General features: G+C 48.3%; 1 protein-coding gene across 1 annotated transcript in view; it reads right to left on the bottom strand.

Annotated features, from left to right (window-relative positions):
- The window catches only part of ACAP3 (ArfGAP with coiled-coil, ankyrin repeat and PH domains 3), a 95,287-nt gene that overhangs the window by 4,661 nt on the left and 71,240 nt on the right, over positions 1-19,386 (bottom strand). Inside the window, exons 11-24 of the mRNA XM_086764534.1 lie at positions 16,978-17,090; positions 13,638-13,689; positions 13,090-13,190; positions 12,558-12,669; positions 11,792-12,000; positions 11,439-11,508; positions 11,211-11,305; positions 10,455-10,669; positions 9,770-9,874; positions 7,000-7,092; positions 6,620-6,840; positions 6,348-6,457; positions 5,876-5,986; positions 5,690-5,751 (exon numbers count right to left, since the gene is read on the bottom strand). Of these exons, the coding sequence (XP_086620660.1) occupies positions 5,690-5,751; positions 5,876-5,986; positions 6,348-6,457; positions 6,620-6,840; positions 7,000-7,092; positions 9,770-9,874; positions 10,455-10,669; positions 11,211-11,305; positions 11,439-11,508; positions 11,792-12,000; positions 12,558-12,669; positions 13,090-13,190; positions 13,638-13,689; positions 16,978-17,090 (1,669 nt within the window). The remainder of the gene's footprint in view (positions 1-5,689; positions 5,752-5,875; positions 5,987-6,347; positions 6,458-6,619; positions 6,841-6,999; positions 7,093-9,769; positions 9,875-10,454; positions 10,670-11,210; positions 11,306-11,438; positions 11,509-11,791; positions 12,001-12,557; positions 12,670-13,089; positions 13,191-13,637; positions 13,690-16,977; positions 17,091-19,386) is intronic.

Raw genomic sequence — 19,386 nt, 5'->3', positions numbered from 1 at the left:
TACAGGTCTTGACCTTTGAAGGTCCCTTCCAACCCTAACCATTCTATGATTCTACAAGATCCACTGGCAACCTGAGGGCAACCCCCAGCCGCTCTCTAGCCAGCTCAACCACCGCCCTAGAAACATGCATGGTGCTCCTCGTGCCTTGGAAACGATCTTGGCTACTACCCCCACCTCCATTCCCTCCCCATAACTGCTCAGCTGCCCCATCTGCCCGCTAACACCATGCTGGGTACCCAGCTCAGAAGGGATGTGCCCCAGCCCAACTTCCCTAGGAGGCTGAGGAACCAGCAGGCAGCCCGGTATGAATCACATTCCTATGGAAACAGCACTCTATAGTTTAGAATCTCAAAAAAAACCCCAATCTTGTTTCTTCAGAACTCCCACTCTCCCTTCTCCTGCTCAGTCACTTCTTCCCCACGCCCCCTTCTCCAGATACCAGCACCGCACACTCACACACGTGCGCACGCACACGGACGGTTGCCATCAGCTAACCAATGGTTTCCTGTCGCATTTAATCTGTTCATCCCGTTTTGTCTTTGGTTGAAAGCAATAATGCTCGGGCAGTGAGGAGAGAAGTGGGCTGAGGGACCGTCCAGCAGCGCAGAACAACACAGGAGACCAGCAGTCGACACCAGCTGTGTTGTGGCCGCTGGACAGTAAGTTAATCAGTGCATTTCTTTAGGAGGTCCTGGTTTTCTCTTGCATAAGTAATGGCCATTTTTGCTGGTCTGAGATGTTACTGGTCTCCTTTCTACCAATCACAGTCTCAGCTTGTCAAATCTTTTTCTTTAAAGACACAAATTCTTCCAATTCCATGTTTTTCCTCTAGACTGCTCAAAGAAATTTCACCTTGCAGAGACCATCTCAGAGACAACAATATTAAAAGAACCTGAGGCTTCCCTGGATGATGTGCAGAGAGGGAACACAGAGGGTATCATTTCAACTTGCCAGTAACCTGAACTCATCCCATTTGGAATCAGAGACATGTGGCAGACCCCAAAAGATTCAAACTCTAGACTACCTGTCCAGGCACTTGGGTTTGGGTCAAGTCAGACAAAAGCTAGGACAGGTTTAAAAATATTCACCCAGATCTCAAAAAACTCAAGAGATGACAGAATCCGATGGCTGAGGCAATGGTTTGGGTCCGTTTGTTTGGACAATGCCTGGCATGTTGCTTTCTAGACAAAGGCAAATCTCCTCATGTTAACTGTGGTTGCAACCAAGTCAAGTCATAGAGATAACACACCCACACTCTTCGAAAAGAGAGGAAGAATGAAAAGAGAGTAGTTTTGGCATTAGGCATCTCAAACAAGATTGTACAACACAAATACAGCTTATTTGAAGAAGGAAAAAAAAGAAAGCGTTCAATATCTAGTTTTCCCTGGAGCCTGGTTGGCCATTTACTCTGCTGAAAACAAATTTTCTGTACAACTTCTCCACTCTCCCCTGCAAACTTCTAAGCACACACACACACACGCATACACCCCAGTTAAAAAAAAAATTCAAATAAACACAGAAAACATTGAGAAGTGCCTCCTTAGCATGTTTTTTTTCCTGGAGAACCTCTTTGTTTTAGAAACTGCGGGAGGTACTGAAGTGTTGGATTATATTTCAAACTGGAGGCATTTAATGCCTCATGAGCTGGGTAATGAAAATAGAAGAGAAAAGTGGGGGAAGAAAGGAACATAGTAGGGGGGAGAAAAGGCAGGTTTTGAAAAAACATTCCCTAACAATGCTACAAAAAAAAAAATCCTGACATTAAATACAGACAAACTGCATTGAATAAAAATTGCACTAGTCCTCTGGGCACATCAATAATAAATTAAATACTTAACAATTCCACCGATTAAAAAAAGACAGCACAAAATCCGTAACAAAAGAACATAAAACCCCCCCAATACTGTATGTAGGAAAAGTGCACAAAGTTGCTTTATACATGGACTCTAAATAAAGTACCAATACATGTTAAATAGATCAATTGTCTTGCAAGACGCTGCGTTTTGCATCAGTATTTACAAATGCTTCAACTCCACGTACTCCAGCAGTGAGGCTGAGCTCCGACGGACCGACCGACACATGATTTGTGTCCTGTTCTCGTGAGCCACCACCAATGGTGACTGAAATCAAACGACCCAAAGCAGAAGCCACGTCTCCAGTTCTCCCTGGCTCGCAGAAAGGATCAGTCGCGTTTCTAACTTCTCGTCAAACGTTGGAAAGCCAGTTGTGGTGTTTTAAGTCGCTGTACGTGTGAAAAAACATTGCTGGACAATGACCATGATGAAATTCATTACCAGAGCAGGACCATGGCAGTGGTGAAACATCTATTTCACTCTAAAGATCTTTAAGTACCCTGAAAGATGCCAGCTTTTCCTAGGAAAGGGCACCACCTGAGGGGACACGAGCACTGACAAATGTCTGAATTGATGCAGATCGGTATCAAATGGGACAGGATTAGCAAAGAGAATTCACTACAGGGAATCTCTCAGGTCCTAACCCAGGAAGCAGAGCAAGTTCTTGGCTGGATATCGGTTCCTGCGCTGATCCGGATGCCGCAGGGCGATCGGCATGATCGAGCCCTAAGCACAGCAGAGCCCTGCTGAAGGCGGACACGTGCTTGGGGGCTTTGCTGTATGGCTAGCATTCCACTGGACAACAGCGTCCCAGGCCACCCGAGCTCTGCACAGAGCAGCAAGGTCTGCAGGGCATTTCACAGATGATTTCCAAGACTACAGATTTGCTCCTGACCCCACTCAGACTGACAGTCATGCTACCACCAGCTGCTGAGTAAGTTGTCAGCTGGCAAGGAAGGGACGCCAGATGAGGCAGTGACACACCAGTGAAGGCACCACCCTGCTCAGTGGGGAAGCCCATTTAAATTTTGGATGACTTGGACCAGAAAGAAGTCCAATGCAAAGGACCAAAAGATGAAGCTCCATGAGAATGGGAAGTGGCAATTTTCTGTAATCCTGCACAAGAAATGCCAAATGGGCGGTGATGGCAGCTATACCTTCACACAGGTATTGGGAAGAAATATATTTAACCCAGGACTTAGAAAATGCAAACTGAAGGAGACCATGTGGCAGTACAGCAGCTGTGCACAGCACACATCCGCCTACATTTGGTCCCACATGTACGCCTGGAGTCACCCTCTTCGTTCAGTGACGCGGCTCCATGCGGGAGCTACAACCAGAACACAGTCCCTGCTCACGAAGAAACCATCCTCTGAACTATGGATTTACACATCCTAGCATTCCTCTGACAGCAAAATGCAGCAACACTGGCATTTTATGCCAACTGCTTTATCCCACAACAGTCCTGAATTACTTGAGGGTGCCACGGCTGAACTGGGACAGAAAGAGCGGGGTGATGGAGAAAGCACCATGAGAGGCATCACCAATCATAAAGAGGCTGATGGGGCCAAGCTCATTAGTTTTTATTTTCCAAGATGGTGGGGCCAAGCTCATTAATTTTTACTTTCCAAGATGGGTGGAAGGAGACTGTTTATTGTTTAGGGAAGTGTGAAAGGCCCCGGGGCCAGATTTTGCCCTGCAATTGATCTGCACCAGTTTCAGCGCAGTCGCGAAGAACATTTCAGATTCACAACAATCAGGACTGAGCTCAGCACTCAGCACTGTGCATCCCAAAGTTCCAGGGGGAACACGAAGGAGAAAGCTGCAAGACAACTTCAAGACCTAGATCGTACAGACAGAAAACTGTGGTCTGGCTGCAGCAAAATACGGGGCAGCACTTTCCTAAGGAAGCAGGGACTCTTCTTGAACTGGGAGGACACCGTAGTAGAGTCCAAGTGGAGTTTCTTTGTTGTTCCACTTTCAGATGTGTGGGTGGACACCGAGTGTTGCTGGTTCAGTCTCCGAGGGCAATACCTTGAGTGAAGAGCTGGATCACTGTTCCTTCTGTATCTGAGGGCACAATTACGTCAACAGCAACAAACCTGCAGAGGTTTCATCCAAAGGGCTGCAGCAGGACAGCAGCCAGCACACACACAAAAAAAGTAAAGTAGTCAAACATGCATTGGATGAAAAATAATACGATTGTGTGTCACTGCTGATGTAATACAGGAGGATGGGAAACTCTGCCTGGTGTTCTTGCGTTCCTTGCGAGATCTCGATCCCCTCAGGCCCCAGCACGATCCGTAAGGCACTACGGCCCAACCCAGAGCCAGCAGCCCAGGCAGGCTGAACGCCAGCTGTGGACTGCCACCCACGAGTCCTGAAAAACTGATGGCAACTGCAGCTGAGGGCATTCTGAGGAGGCTCTTACAGGAGCACATCTCACCTTGGCATTCGAATTCCCAGCCAGAGGACAATCAGCCAGAGCATGGGTGCTCTGTAAGCCCTCCTGAGACAGGACAACATGGTTGCAGAATCTCTGCAGAGCTACTGAGCGTGATCCTCGTAACACGGGGCATAAACATAGCATCAAAGTGCTCTAAATAGAAACACATTCCCCCACTCTAGCAAAGAATAATGTAAGAAAAAAAGAAACAAAAAGAAGATTCTGGAATTGGGGAACTCAAAAGCCCCTGGGCCAGCTGCCGAGATGCCCTGCTCACATGCTTCAGCATGCCAGGGGGAGAGCACAGAGGGATGCACATGCAAGGAGAAGTGTCCTTCACAGAGATGCTAAATCAGAAATCCGAAGCGACCAGGAAACAAACTGAACTCAAGTCAAATGGCACCGCGCAGCCAGCTGTTTAGGCAGTGGGAGCTGGACGTGGCTCTTCTTCCCTGACACAAAGCCCATCGCCAGCGACAAGCTTCTCCCAGCCTCAGAAAAAAAAAAAATTAGCACTACTGCTTCCATAACACTGTGCAGATTGCATCCTGGCCCGGGAAGCAGGCGAGCTATGGCTTTGACGAGCTAACCAGCAAGGGCAAGAAAAGGGGAGCGTGGCTGGTATAGTCCTGAGAGCAATAAGGTGAGTAGCCACCGCTCTCAATCTACCCCTTCTCTCGTGCCTTCTGGAGCAAGACAGCTCTGCCCCACAAACCAGCCTGTTCTCAATTTAGAAGTTATCTTTTCGTTTTCTAAACTGGCCCCAGCAGCTCCCAGACGCTGCAGCAGTCCCATGGGAGAGCAGGCTGCTGGTCGCACTGCCGGAACAGAGGGCTCCACGTCAGAATCCCTTCCAGACAAACTCTTCAGACGAGAACTCAGTGCACAGCAACCACACTGAAGCAGAGACAGGTTCGTCTGATCGTATTGTTGGGGGATTTCTCCTGGTGATAGAGGGTTTCCTTTTTCTTCTGTTTCTCTTCCTTTTTTTTTTCTTTTTTTTTTTTCTCCAATGCTAAACTCATCTCCCATACCTTTTCACACACAAGTCCACACGCCATGGTCTGTGGTTATGCCCTGGGAGTCTCCTACACAACATCAACCATCCAGTAGTCAAGCATGAGAACTTAACGCTAACAGGAAAGACCTCTTTTCCTTCCTGCGTGCATCTCAACCTATATGTGCAGGCATCAAAAACAGACCAATCTGCAAGAAACACCAATATACCAAGGATGGGGCTTCTCAGGGCTTCTAGAAATTCAGCCCAACTTCAAGACAGCGAAGGGGAGGTGGGGGAGTGGTCACTAACACTCATCTATGTTAAGGCTGATGAACTCCTGTATACACTTCCTGTACTGCAGCTCAGTAGGGCTGTTGCTGGGATATTGACCTGGTTGTCCAAAGGGGCCCTCTGCTTCTCGCATCTCCTCGTTCATTCGAGCCAGACGCAGCCTAGAGTGAAAAAAAAAGAAAGCACAAGGGAGAGGGGTTTGGTTATTCCTCCCCTGATGGTTATTTACAGGCAGCGTTCCTGCAGAGGAACTGTAGAGCACTGGGAAGTCCTGGTTGCACTTACAGGGTAACTATGTCTGCGTTGGCTGCTTGGACAGCAATATTGAGGGGGTCCTGCCCATCGCCATCCACCGCATGCTGATTTGCCCCTCGCTTGAGGAACAAGCAGACCTGACTGCGAAAGGGAAAGAAAAGACAATCAGAGCAGAAATTCCAGCTCCCCCATCCCACACTGGAGCAGGCAGAGGGCACTGTCCTTCCATGGGCAGGCACAGCTTCACTTATACTGGTCTAAATTAGGAAACACCACAGTGGCATGGAGAAAGAAATGGGTGTAGAGGGTCCCAATTACCCGTTATCTACCATCAAGGGTAACAATCAAGTTGTTGATGTGATACAAAAAGGCATGTTTTGCCAATAACCAAGTCACCAAAATCCAGCTCCCTTGCCCACCTCACCCCACGACTCTCAGCGTTAACGCCGAATCCCAGCCCCAGGGCGATGGAGCGTGTCAGAGCAACATGCAGAGAACTTACCCCGTATGCCCCAGGTACGTGGCATGATGCAAGGGAGCCCGGCCTCGGATATCTCTTTGGTTCACATCTGCCCCGTTTTGCAGCAGGAATTCACACGCGATCAAGGAGCCCTGGCAAGGGAAAGGGGAATTTCTAAATAAATTCAGCCAGCAGTACTGAGAGGATGCACGAGCACATACCAGGCTGTAAGGTGCCCGTTGTCAGCGTGCTCTGAACTGGAGTCAAGACCTCACACTCCCAAAGGTGGCCTCCCAGCCACTAGCACAACGTACCCCCATCACAGCTTGGATCAGAGGAGTTTTGTTTTCGTCTTCGTCATTCACCCAGTTGATCTCAGCACCATGCGCCAGCGCTTCTGCCATGAGAGGCAGGTTTCGGGCTTGTGCTGCCTTGTAGATCAACAAGCCAGGATGCAGCTCCCTCAGGTCCTCCAAATCTGACGCTTCCTGTTCAATCTCTGCTTCTCCGCTTGACTCCTCTGACACCTCGCACTCTAACAGGCAGAAAAGGACGGAGAGAGATGACCCAAAAGCTTTGCATTTCCAGTTTCTTATGTTCCCCGTTGTTCTTGGCACCAGACAGCCCTGACCATCCATCCTGCCGTAGCACCCGCTGCCCCCCAACACTTCCATCAACCACCAGTGACACCCACCTTCCTCTGTCACGCTGTCCACCACGGAGCCGAACACCAGGATATCGGTGCTGCCGTCCGTGCTTCCTCCAAGCCCGCTGTCACTGCTCAGACCTGCGGGGCCAACAGAAGACAAACCAAGCCCATTTTAATACACAGGCATTCCAGTACCAGGCACAGCTGAGACCACTGGGGAACAGGGCTGCGCAGAACGTCACACACACATCGCACCGGGTGCTGCTGGCAAGGGAGAGGGGGACTGCTATCCCATTTAGCCCCACTCAATAAAACTGCCCAAGGAAAAATCGCAAAGCCTATGGTGTCCGTGTCCCCACGCTGCCCTTCATGCAGGGATGCTCCGACAGTGCCATGGCACTTCGGGCTGTGGAGGACAGCCCTTGCTGCAATTCATGAGGGACGCTGTGACGTGGACTGGAGCAGAGCAGCAGCAGAGACAGCTTTGCAGCAGGTTGTGCAGTGTCATAAGCAAATAAAGACACTTCTCTGCTTTTACCACTAATAATCTGTTTCCACTCTATCCCCAGAGCTTTGCAGTTGTCACTGGGGCACTTGCCAATGCATTGCTCTTACGACAGAGACTATTAATACTGTCAATAATATCAAGCTAAACTCTCAAAGGATTATCCATTGGCTCATTCACCTTCAGAGGCATCCCTTCTCTTTCCCCACGGTGCTTCCCACCTTCGCTGCTCAGCTGGTGAATGTTACCAGAGAGCTGACTGCATACAAGAAATGGAGTCACGAAGAGATGAAGCAAGTTGTCCAAGGACACGCAATGTGTCAGTGGCAGAGAAACTGTGTACCTTTTCCAGCTGGAACCCAAAAGCAGTCAAGAAAATGAGAGAAAGGAAGGAAGAAGCACGTGCAGGAATCGCCCCTGTGGGAACAGGGATGGCACATCACCTTTGTCCCAAGGGACACCTGGTCCCCTCAGGATCTCCAGCTGGATTCAGCTTCTTGCTGCTTCTAACTTCCTATTGACTGGGACAGACTGAGTGTCTGTCCTCCCAGAACTCAAGAGGGTAAGTGCCCATGACGTACCTCAAAACCTACACCCAAACCACTAATTAGGAAGAAAAACAAGCCAGGCTGTCGCTGACAAAATGTTTCTAAAACATGAGCTGAGTAGTCTTTGCAAAGAGTAATAGCAGGAAAGCCTGCAAGAACTAAAGATCTCAGCCTTTTTCACCACAGCAGAACAAGACATCTTAACCGTAAAGGCTGTCTGTTGACATCTTCAGAGCGGCTACAGCTAGGTTCCAGATGAAGAACAGCCTCTCAATCAGTGGTCCCGAAATCACAGCTCACAAGAAATCCTCCAGCACTGTTCAACAGCCAAAGGAGATTATGAAGCTACAAGAGGAAGTTTCTGAAGCGGCACATATCACACGTATCTTTTTTGGATTTGCTGTCAGAAAAATCACTGCTGTTTTTGTAGTCTCACCAAGCAGTACGTTTGCTTTCTACGCTCTCCGTTATGTCAGCACAAGTAAAGAGTGACTCCAGTGAGGCCACAGGCCACGACTCGATTTACATCAAAGCAAGCAAGGAGGATCTGGCTCATATCACATGAACATTAATACATCAGATTCCCAGTTCAGCTCCCACTGCATCAGTGATAAAACTCCTATTTTCTTCTACAGGAGCGAGATAAAGCTGTTGATCACCTCTGAAGTCCTGCATCTCCCAAGTCCTGTTCCTGTTGACAATAATGCTGAATTCCTTGAAACTGGAACAGCCCTTATGGCGCTGATTCAGACCATCTAAAGCACCACCTGCGCCGATTTCAAGAGATAACGTGTACCTGTAGGAAAAGCCTGTGATTTGCTGCTGTGCTGACTCAGAACCTTAAATATTTCTCCTAAGTTCATGCAATAACACACAACTGAGCTGGTAAGTTCTAGAAAGTTACTGCTCCTCAGTTGAGTATAAAGGACCACACAACTAGACCGTGATAGACGTGGGATGTTTGAAGTAAACACTTCTTATTTCCTATTTGCCGTGAGATCCCATGTACCGGATTGGATGCTTTTTCTCATCTGAGGGACCGTTGTTCCTTCAAGATGTAGTAACTTGACTGCTAGAACCCTAAGAAGCTTTTTGCCTTTTGAAAGCCTGCCAGTCTTTCCCACGAGGGATTGGTAATGTACGGGTTCCAGTCATTCGGCTGAAACAAAAATACACAACTGCCTCTGAAGTTTGGTTTGGAACAAGTAAAATTTGAGTGTCTCTCTTGCTGCTAGCTGCCAGAGCGTCACCTTACCTCCGTCCAGGAGGAACGGCGTACCGCTCCCACCGGGACCAATGCCACTGCCACTCCATGGGCCACCTGTTAGCGGATGCTGCATAGAGATGTGGCTGGCACCTAGAGGAAGGTGGACGGAACATGAGGGGAGTTCATCGTCACAAACACAAAAAGAAAAAATTGTCCTTGCTAAAAAAATGGTAAAAAAGTAAAAGTCAAAACTAAAACCAGAAAAAAAGCCAATGGAATGCATAGTCTGGGAGTAAGAGATGTTGGGAAAAAATCCCATCCACCAGAATGCAAACACCAGGGACCGACTGGATCAGATATTAAAACAATAAGGGCAATAAAAGAGCAATGGGCTGGAGGTGGTGCAACTAACTTCCCATCACTCTCCTGAAATATTTACCCTCCCTTCAGCGAGATCAATACCTTGCCTCAGGTCTGGTGCAATGCACATGCGCTAGAAGAGCTGGGAGGCAAAGCCTGCCAGAAGCAGAGACACTTTTCTTTCCCTGTACTTACTGCGTGGGCCGGAGCCAGCACCCGTGTCAAAGTAGGAGAAGAGGGAGTCCAGCTCGTCAGGGCAGAAGAGGGAATCTCGGCGGAACTTCCTCTCCAGCGTAGCTGCTATTTCACACAAAGAGATTTTGAAATACGTAGTTAATAACACGCAAATGGACAAATGAGACACAGTTCTACGGTTGTATTCACACAGGCTCAGCTTGCATGTCCAATGCACCCCAGATGTGTCCAGCACCATACTCATGTCCACGTACACCACCAAAATACAACAGAGCTGACCATAGGTGGTGATACGCTGCAGACCAAGTCATCCCAGAGCATTCTGGGCAGCCAGAGCCTTTCATAGGCATGGCCTCTCTTACAGGCCAGGCCGATAAGGTTAAAAGGATTTGAAAAACTTAGTGAAACGCATGAAGCTGGAATACAAAAGAAAACGCACAAAAGCAAGCTTAGAAGTTGCTGCATCGCCTTGGTGTAATGACCTCCTTAAACAGATGGAAAGTGTTAGGAAATGGTTCTAAAGACCTGTGTCAATGCTGTTTGTGCAACAGCATTTTTGCTTATACCTCTGGCAGGCTGCAGGTCCGAGAGAAGGACATGGCCACACGTTAGGTGTGCACACCTACAAAGAGCGGGGCACACCAACACCGCTCTGCCTGGGGAGTGGGGCAAGGCAGGTTCCCACCTGACGACAACATGGCTGGTGACGCATTGCCTGCTTCGTGGCGGTACTTTCTACGAGCCATGGGTGCTTTTGTGGTGCTGTTGTGTCTCTGGCACTTCTTCACGCACCAGCGTCGAGGTTTCCGCTCATTCTCTGTTAGCGTCTCTCCATCTGGCAGCTTCTTCAGGAATTTCTTCTCCACATACTTCACCTTGATCCAGGCTTCCTTGTCCTGCCTAAAAAAAGAACAGTGTAAAGCTGTGCCCAGGGCCACATGAACCACCTAAAGCAAACAGTCACAAGGAGATGAAGCTGCTCTGGGTCATTTTGTCAACTTGGCTTTGAGTCCTAAAAATCACTGAGGCCTGTATTAAGAAGGGAGAATTTCTCCAACCTGAAAATATCTCCCATTTCAAAGCAAAATGGTGTGTAGCTGAGAGTGGAATGAGATGTTCAGCCCTAGACAACACTATGTACTTCAGTTACATGTACTTGTAAGGTCTCAGAGCAGGTGTAAACCCAGAAAGCCTTGACTCCCAAGCATGTTTCACCACATAGCTGGCTGGCAATGCCCCACTGACCTTTCTAAAGTCAAGCTCAGGCTAGCTACAGAGGGATCGAGCTGAGGTAGGTGTACCTGAAGTAGTTCAGCCCTCAGTGAAGGGCCAGACACACTCTTAATCTGACTTTCCAGAGAGCTTAGGGTATTGGGTTTGTGGTGTGGACGGACAGCTTTCCTGGGGACCAAGAGGACCAGCGTGTGTGCACCAGACTCACCTGGAGCTCCCTGCTGTTGGTTTCTTCAGTCCCAACTCTTCACACTGCGCCTCATAAATCTGATTCATGGTACTGTTCCCCAGCTCGCACATCAACTGCAATACAACAGGGAGTGAATGAAACCCTCAGGTGATGTGCTGCCTTCCCTCTAGTCTAGCCCCCCACCAAGTGAGACAAACGGTGGACGTGGAGGGAGTCTCTCTCTTGCCGTTAAAAGTCAACACTCACTTTCAGTAACTCTGGCTCCCAGGAGTCCAGTGTGAGAGATCGCACTTTGGAGCAGTGAACACCCAGACTCCTATTTATCCAAAAGGAAGAAAACAGAAATGGTTACATGCCTCCAAACAGAACTGCTCAGGCACCGTCAGATGAACAAGATCAAGTTATTTAAGTATTTCTCTATAGAGACGTAGCTGCAGCAGAGAGGTTTATGCATATGCATGCACAAACACTGCAGCAAGCAATTCCTTTCGAGTCTATCTGTACAAAAATTATAGTCAGTCTTAACTCAGGCTCCATTTTTTCCAGGAGCTTGCAATCCATCCCTGGCTGGCAGCACAGAGCATGCATGCACGCAATACCTGTGGATACCAGAGCACTCGATGCACAGCAGGATGCCCAGGTTGATGCTGGCCCAGCGAGGGTCTGGCTGGCCGCAGTCACAGCACTGATCGTTCCCAGGGATGCTCTGCACTCTCTGCAAGATGCTCTCCCCTTTCACACTGCGATCCCGGGAGTCGGTAGCAGAATCAATACTGCTGGTTGATGGAGAAGCAGTCCGGTCCAGTCTCTGCAAGGGGAAAAAGAAAAAAAAAATTCTAGGATTCTGCAAAACACAAAGAGTTTTGGATAGCAGAGACACTGATGGGAAGCATTACCTACAGAAGAATAAACTAGGGCTAGTCCAAGAAGGGAATGGGTAAAGCCTTATTAACCTGTATTAATACCACAAGTCAGCACTGCACCCCATCTTTGCTCTGGGGGTGCGGGCAGCGTGCAGAGCATCGTCTGCCAGAGTACCTGCTATTGTAGTGCCTTGCTTGCCCATGTCCGAGCTAGGGAGCAAGCTTCTCCCAGGGGAACATCAATCCAGAGAATCACGGCAAGAAAGTTAAGAAGTCAGGACAACGCTGATTTAAAGCCTCCCCTTTCCCTGAGCCCAGCTTAAGTGTGGCTTTGGTTGGCAAACAGCTTGCCTCTGAGTTAGCACTGACATCAGCTCCCTTCCTTGAGGGCAGAAGAGTATTTCCAAACAGTCCACCCACACACACAGGACCTGCCACAGCCCAAAAGCCCACTATCAGGGCTCCAAGGCACAGTTTCGGATCTTTCACGACCCTGACTCACTTCAATGTAGTAGCTGTCAGGACTCTCCCGGTACGCAGAAGCGATGCTCGCTTGAACAGCCTGAATCCAGGCCTGACGCAGCTTCTCTGAGTCAGCCTGCAGCATGCAGCTCCTGTGAAGGAAGGAAGTGAGTTAGAAAGAGGACAGGGTGCACATTTTGGTCAAAACTGCTCCACTTCATCCTCAGTGTAGCCATACCAATGGGACAGCAGCTTGATTTGATGGGCTAAGGGGCAAAAATTAATCCCACAAGCTTGTTCTGTCAGAGGCGTTTCGTCCTCAAAGACTCCAGGCAGGTCTGCTAGCTGTTTTCAAAAGCTGACCACTGCCAGTTGCACTGTGTATACGTGTGGCCAAGACCTGGCTTATACTGATGTCTGATGAACTTCATGGGAACTCAGGAGTACAGGCAATGGTATCTCTCAGTCAATATTTAACAGCCCAGGGCAGCATCTGCCCAGATCTAATCTCTTGCGGTTCTATGCACAGTCCAGCTACCATGAGGACAGCCAAGGGAAGCCACCAAACTTACTTGGTAGGTGAGACGACCTCAAAGCAAAACCTCCTCTCTATGTCTTCACATGGCTTGACAGTACAGAGCCGCAGGTCTTCCACCACCACCGTGAGGACATCCTAGAAGGGTGAGAAGAGGTGGCTTCGTTGGCTCCCTGAATCTGTGTCATAATCAGGCCTCAAAACTCCTTCCCAAACCCTGCTGGTTAGCATACGTTGAGTCCAGGAGGAGCAGAGCCAGCCCACCACCAGATAACTCCAGGGCAACAAGAAGGGGTTATACAGAATCAAAGCAAGTGACAACATGCACATGAAGCGGCAGGCTTACTGGGGACCTCACCAACATCCTCTGCTGAACAGGAATATTTTGATCACCACCAACACCATCTGCTGCCACTTCTCAGCACAGCCTAACTCTGGAGCACGACAACGCCCAAACGGGCTTGCTGTCCTGATGACCCACTTCCCCTTTCCACTCCTTCCACCCCTCTCCCCCACCACGGTGCAGAAGTCCCCAGCACAGCAGGACACCAGACAAGCTGGCTCATCTGGGGTAGCCTCACTGACCTTTAGCTTTTTCTGGTAGACCAGTTGACTGTTCTGTATGGAGAACCACCTCCTGAGGGAAGACAGACAGACATCAGAACAAGGGAACAGCAGAGCTACAGCAGGGCAGTTTGTTCTGCGGCAGAGCAGGATCTCTCGCCATTTAAAGAGTAATTTATTTCAAGAAGCTGGAAAGGAAAGTAACAAGAAAAGCTCACACTTCTCCAGTGCCCTCCCTCAGAGAACAAAGGACTTCCAGCCTTTGGGAACGACTCCTGGCATTGCGATGCTGTGATGGAAAGTGTTCTAGATGTGTCAGTGTGCAGCGAGGAAGGAAGGAAAGTCAGGGAGAAACAAAGGAGTAGGGCAGCCCCATGTTACTGCCTGGGATTTCTGGGACAGAAGTCCACACGTGCACACCGGCCCTGGTGCAGACAGTAAATCCAGTGCCTGTGGGACACCTTGCACTGGTTAGGACATACTTGACACTTACTGGGAGAGCTGGATTACAGCTCCACCCACGAGGCTGATTTCTGGCCCATGGCAGGCCAGACAATAGCAAAGCTTCTGCTTCCTATGGCTGGAGTAAGGACAGGCATGTGTGAAGGGTGTCTACCTTCTCAAGGGGGAACAAATCACCAGCTAGCAGCTTCCCATTAAAATACAAGTGAGAGAAGGTCCATGCGATGCTGAGTGCAGAGGTAATTCCCTAGTGTCTTAATTTTCCATGCTAAATCCAAACCCCCAAGTCATTCCTCCATCCCAAGATTCCTCCTAAGATGTAGCAACCGGATCATCTTCATGGAGGGCAATGGAAGCCATGAGCTTCAGGAAAAAGGCACTGGACTACCCGAGCATAAAGAGTCAAAGAGGCTTGCAGCAAGCTGTTATTTAGAGCATGTGCTACACTTTGCAAAAGAACTAGGTTCCCCAGGAAAACAAGATGAGACAGGATTCTCTTTCTTTTGTCATTGCTGAAATATTAAACAGAGATAAAAGACTTGACATGTCTGTGGAGAAATGGGAAAATACAGGTAACTGGAGGCCATCCCATCTATGTGGGAACTCATTTTGATGAGCTCATAGGGCTCTGCATCATTCTGAGCTGCTGAGACACCAGTCTATGCTCAAGAAGCTCTGCTGTCATGTCAAGCAGAGCAGAAAGGTTCTCCCAGGTTCTTCTCTCTGCTCCTGGTGCTGGCTCTCCACCCGAACCATGGATTTGGCTGCCCGCTCCCACTCGCAGGAGGGGGAGGCACTAACAGTGAAGAGCTGAGTGACAGCGAGAAGGTGGTGGGTAGGCTCCAGGAGCTGTGAATAGCTGAGATGCGGGCGGATCTGGCTAAGGGTGGGTAGGACTGAGGCGACAGAGATGGCTGGGGGAGGATACAGAATGTGTTTGACTGGGATGTAGGAGGACACAGGGAGGACAGCTGGGATTCGAGGGACAGGGAAAACTTGGAGCCCTTGACACCAACGTTACTTCAGACATCAGGAAAAGCAGGAAGTCCCAGAGGGTTGTGTTCCCTCCAGGATAAGGGCCCTTTGGAGTCTCCTTTGAATTCACAGCCAGGGGAGCTGCCAGGAACCACTCATCTCTATCACAAGAGACAAGCACAGCTCTTGACATTAACCTGACCCACTTTGGAACCATCTTCTGCTCCACAAACACACGTGGTGTCACTGACAGCAGCCACGCTATGGACAGAGGTTATACTTTGCTCAGGAAGCACCAAGCAAGAAATCCTAAAAGGCTGATAAAAATTCAGCCGAGATACCTTCCCTGTGCAACAGCGTGTGAGCGCTGCAATCAAACACCGTGATGTTGTAGCTGCTGTTGTGGTTTCTGGTTCCTCCAAGTGCAAATTTAATACTTACCTGTCAGGGGACCAGAAAGTCTGAGGGGGTAACAAAATTATACTAAATTTGACTGGAATCTCTAATATTAGGGGAAGCTTCAGAGAGAAGGAATCACTTATCTAATCAATTCAGAGATCTCCAATAATTTCAAGTCTTTTTTTCTATGCAAGTACAGGCAGTTTCTGTGCACACCACAAACTGTTTGCTGAACTGTTTAGTGTTTATTTATTCCAAAGTCCAACAACAGCAGATTTCAGCCTTGCTGTGGTGCATACTTTGAATGTATCCCATAGCGAGGTAAAAGATCTCTTCGTATTGTATCATTTTCCTGTTACACGAGAGGAGGAAACGTAGGTCCAAAAGGCATTGATCTCATGCATTAGAAACTCACTGAAGGGTCTGAATCATTTTGCACGACCATTATGAAACCCATTGACTATCTCAAGGGAAGCTAAACACACAAATATCGAGCAAGGCCAGAACATGAAACCTTTGCTTCCACTTCCCTAAGGTCTCTGGCGGCTGTGGAGGCTCCTGATAGTGCAGGAGGCATACGAGCATGGCATTCCCAGTGACTTAACAGATGAAATATTTATAAATTATTAAGAGCAGAGTCCGTGCACAGAAAGCCATTTCTCAGCTCCCAGCAGCACAGCTGGTATTTCCACTCACATATTACCCTGTCCCAGAACAGACAGGTTCGATACTCCTGGCATGTCCTGCTGTGTTAGGTATTTCTCTTAATTGTTTTGAATTTACAGCTCTCCCAGGGGAGGGCTCAAGCTGCATTGTGCCCTGTCTTTTCTGCATGGAACCCAGTCATTCTGCCATGCCAAAGGCACTTTTTTCCCCTGGAATTTACTAAGACGCAGCAAAACATTCCACAATGCAGCCTAAGAGGAATATACAGCTTCACAGAAAGAAGCATTCTTGCTTTTGAACAAGAAAATAATAATCACTTCCATAAACTTCATAGCATCTAGCTCTTGTACTGATGAATGTGCATGTCTCCAACGCATCAATATTAAAGACCTGCAAAGCAAGTGGCTTTGCAAGCTCAGCACATGAGTTACAAGGTGCTCGTAGGAAATTTATGTGGTCTTAAAACAGCACTGCAATCAAGCAAATGCCTACTCTTTTGCCCTGAGCTGACTTGGCACCACAGGTTAGTGTCTTGACAAGGCTACGTTAATCTCTCTTGAGATACTTTTTTCTCTCAGGAAGACTTGCTCAGGTGCAGGGTTATGCTATGTGGCTTCAGGTTCTGACCTTACTTGCAACTGACAGCTTCTGAGCAGAATCACCTCAGTTGAAAGGGTCCTCTTCAGATCATCTAGTCCAACCCTCCTGCTCAAGCAGGTTCCTCAAGAACTGTGCCCAGGTGGTTTTTGTTGATATCTCCACAGATGGAGACTTCACAACCTCTCCGGGCAACCTGCTCCACTGCCTGACCATCCTCACAGTAAAAAAAAAAAATCAAATGGAATGAGTTATTACTCACCGGTTCCATGTTTTGAAAGCATTGCTAGCCCTCTTGAAGAGGTAGCCTTCCATCACCACTCCATTCGGGGCATCGACGTTAAATTCCACCTTTGAGTCATCATAGGAGAAGTCCTGCAAATAAAAAGAGACTGAGACTCTGACACAACTGCACTCTCCAGGACCAAGATGCACCAAGAAGATAAAAATATCTGTGTCGAGATCCTAAGGTTCAGGCAGAGCTGTCACACACCATCCCTACGCCTTAGTGGGCTGCAGCCATGAACAGCAGTCATGGATTATCCTCATTCCAGTAAGCTTATTGTCCCTGTTGTTTGGAGGAAAACACTACACACTCTGCATTTCCCCCCTCAAGCAGCTGACAAGGAGAAAGGCAGGTAGCTTATCGTCACAAGGGCTAAAAACTCCCAGTATTTAGGGCAGTCTGCAATGGGAAATAAAGCAACAGAGATGCTTTTCCATGTTTAAGTGAGTTAGCAATTCTCTGCTCTGCAAGGGGCCAGGAACAGGACAAGCCCCAGCCTTCTCACACAAGGAAAACAGGCATGATGACTTCTGGGGAGGAAGGCTTATCAATTAGATTTTCATTAGCTGTCATCATATGCCACCTCCAATCTGCGCTCACTCAATTCTCTCTGCTGTGCTACCAGTCAGAACCGATTTGTCAGGTTTGGCACTGATTCATCGGATGGATCTCATGGATTCTGACAGCTGGTGAGCAAGACGCAGAGCGGACAGAACAGCAGCTGCTCCACAGAACGTGGGCAAAGGTCTGCCTCCTTCCCAGGAGAAACTGGGTCATCAAACCTAACCGCCTTTCCGCTCTAACCTAGGGAACCAATGCACATTGTCTCTTTGCACGCTGATTCCGCTCTAACGATGCATTCCACCCACACCCCCCTCTCTCTCCAGCACAAATATTTCTCCTTTACTCCTTGGTTCAAAGACACAACAGTGCAGTGCAAACAGCCCCATTAACTTAAGTGCCTTTCCCAGCTCAGCACATGAAGACCCTTGCGATGCCGTGTTGCCAGGCAACATGCACTTCACTCTCATTAAGAGGAGTTATTTCCATGCTCGGAGATGCAAGCTTGCCTGGGAGGTGTCATAATAAGAGTAATACTGATACAGAAGGCGGAAATCTAATGGGACAGGACTGAGTCATCCCTTGGAAAAAACAGCATGATGCCCAATTAGGCACTAGAAACCACTGGAAGGCACCCAATTAAGAGAGGTCTGCTCAGCCCCAAGTTTTTTTGCCCTAAGAGGGTGAATCTCATGGGAACCCTCTTCTGCAGATGTCTTTCATGTACATATTGCAAAGGGAGGCTAGAGGGAATTTTCCTCTAGCTCGTAGCTGTTTGAATGTGCGATTTTTACAGAGCTGCTCCAAAGTGACAATTCTCTAAGTCTGATGAGAATCTGCACTGTTTTGTAATAAATAATGCAAACATCCAAAAATCTGGGCTTTGTTGAAAAGTGCCCAGCAAGTGTAGGGCAAAGCCCTTCAAAGCACATCTTAAAAATGACCACTTAGCTGTGCCTCACTTTGTGGAAGAGGGAAAAATAAGAGGGGGGGTCTAAACATAATCACCTGGCTTCTTCGGCTGTCCTCACAGAATCAAGCAGTGGGATGGTAAGAAGGATGTATTGCTGATGAGTGCCGGAGGAACAGATGGGCCATATGCGTCACTGGAGTAAATCCACTAAAAAAATCAGTGGAGTCAAGCCAGGTGTGAATTTAACCTCATTGAGTCTGCCTTGTCTTACACCTCCCTACAAATGGGACAGCTAGAGCAGAACAGCTGAAGGCCCATGGAGTTGTTCCTCACCTTTGAAAGGACTCTAACCTGCACCAAGGCCAGTTTTAGAAAGATCAGATTATAGAGAAATCACCAAGAGCATATACAGAGTCATCTGGATGGTGTCCAAACACAGAAACACACTGCTGGGAATAATGGCTTGCGTTTGCTTTACTTTGAAGATATTTCTCTTCATGTTCTCTTTGGTTAGGAAACATCCCCAGGCCAAATTCTGCTCATATTTCCACTGGTGTAATTCCTGAGCAACTCCCCTGCTGTCAACAGAACTACTGCAGGGCAGCTGAGGGCAGAATACATCGACCAGAGCTGTAAGCTGGATTTGTAAAGCAGATACAAACCAAGGGAGAGATCTGAGGGATAAGGACCAGTCTGCCCCGCATCCCCGGGGCAGGGGATCCTCAGGGACACTGATCAATTCCATCACACGCTGCTTGGAAGCCCTGGAGTCTTTGCTACAAAGCTACTGAGAGTGTTTAGAGACTAACAAAAGGAAAGTGTAGGGTAAAAAAAAAATCCAGAATTTATCCATTTGATCAGTATAATTTTTTTTCCTTCCTCAGCCAGGCAATGACCAAATGTACAGAAAC

The sequence above is a fragment of the Chlamydotis macqueenii genome, chromosome 21 (genome assembly GCF_036417535.1).
Source record: "Chlamydotis macqueenii isolate bChlMac1 chromosome 21, bChlMac1.mat, whole genome shotgun sequence".
Classification (NCBI taxonomy): domain Eukaryota; kingdom Metazoa; phylum Chordata; class Aves; order Otidiformes; family Otididae; genus Chlamydotis; species Chlamydotis macqueenii.
The sequence above is the reverse complement of the archived record's forward strand: the minus strand, read 5'-3'. Positions and strand labels throughout refer to the sequence as shown.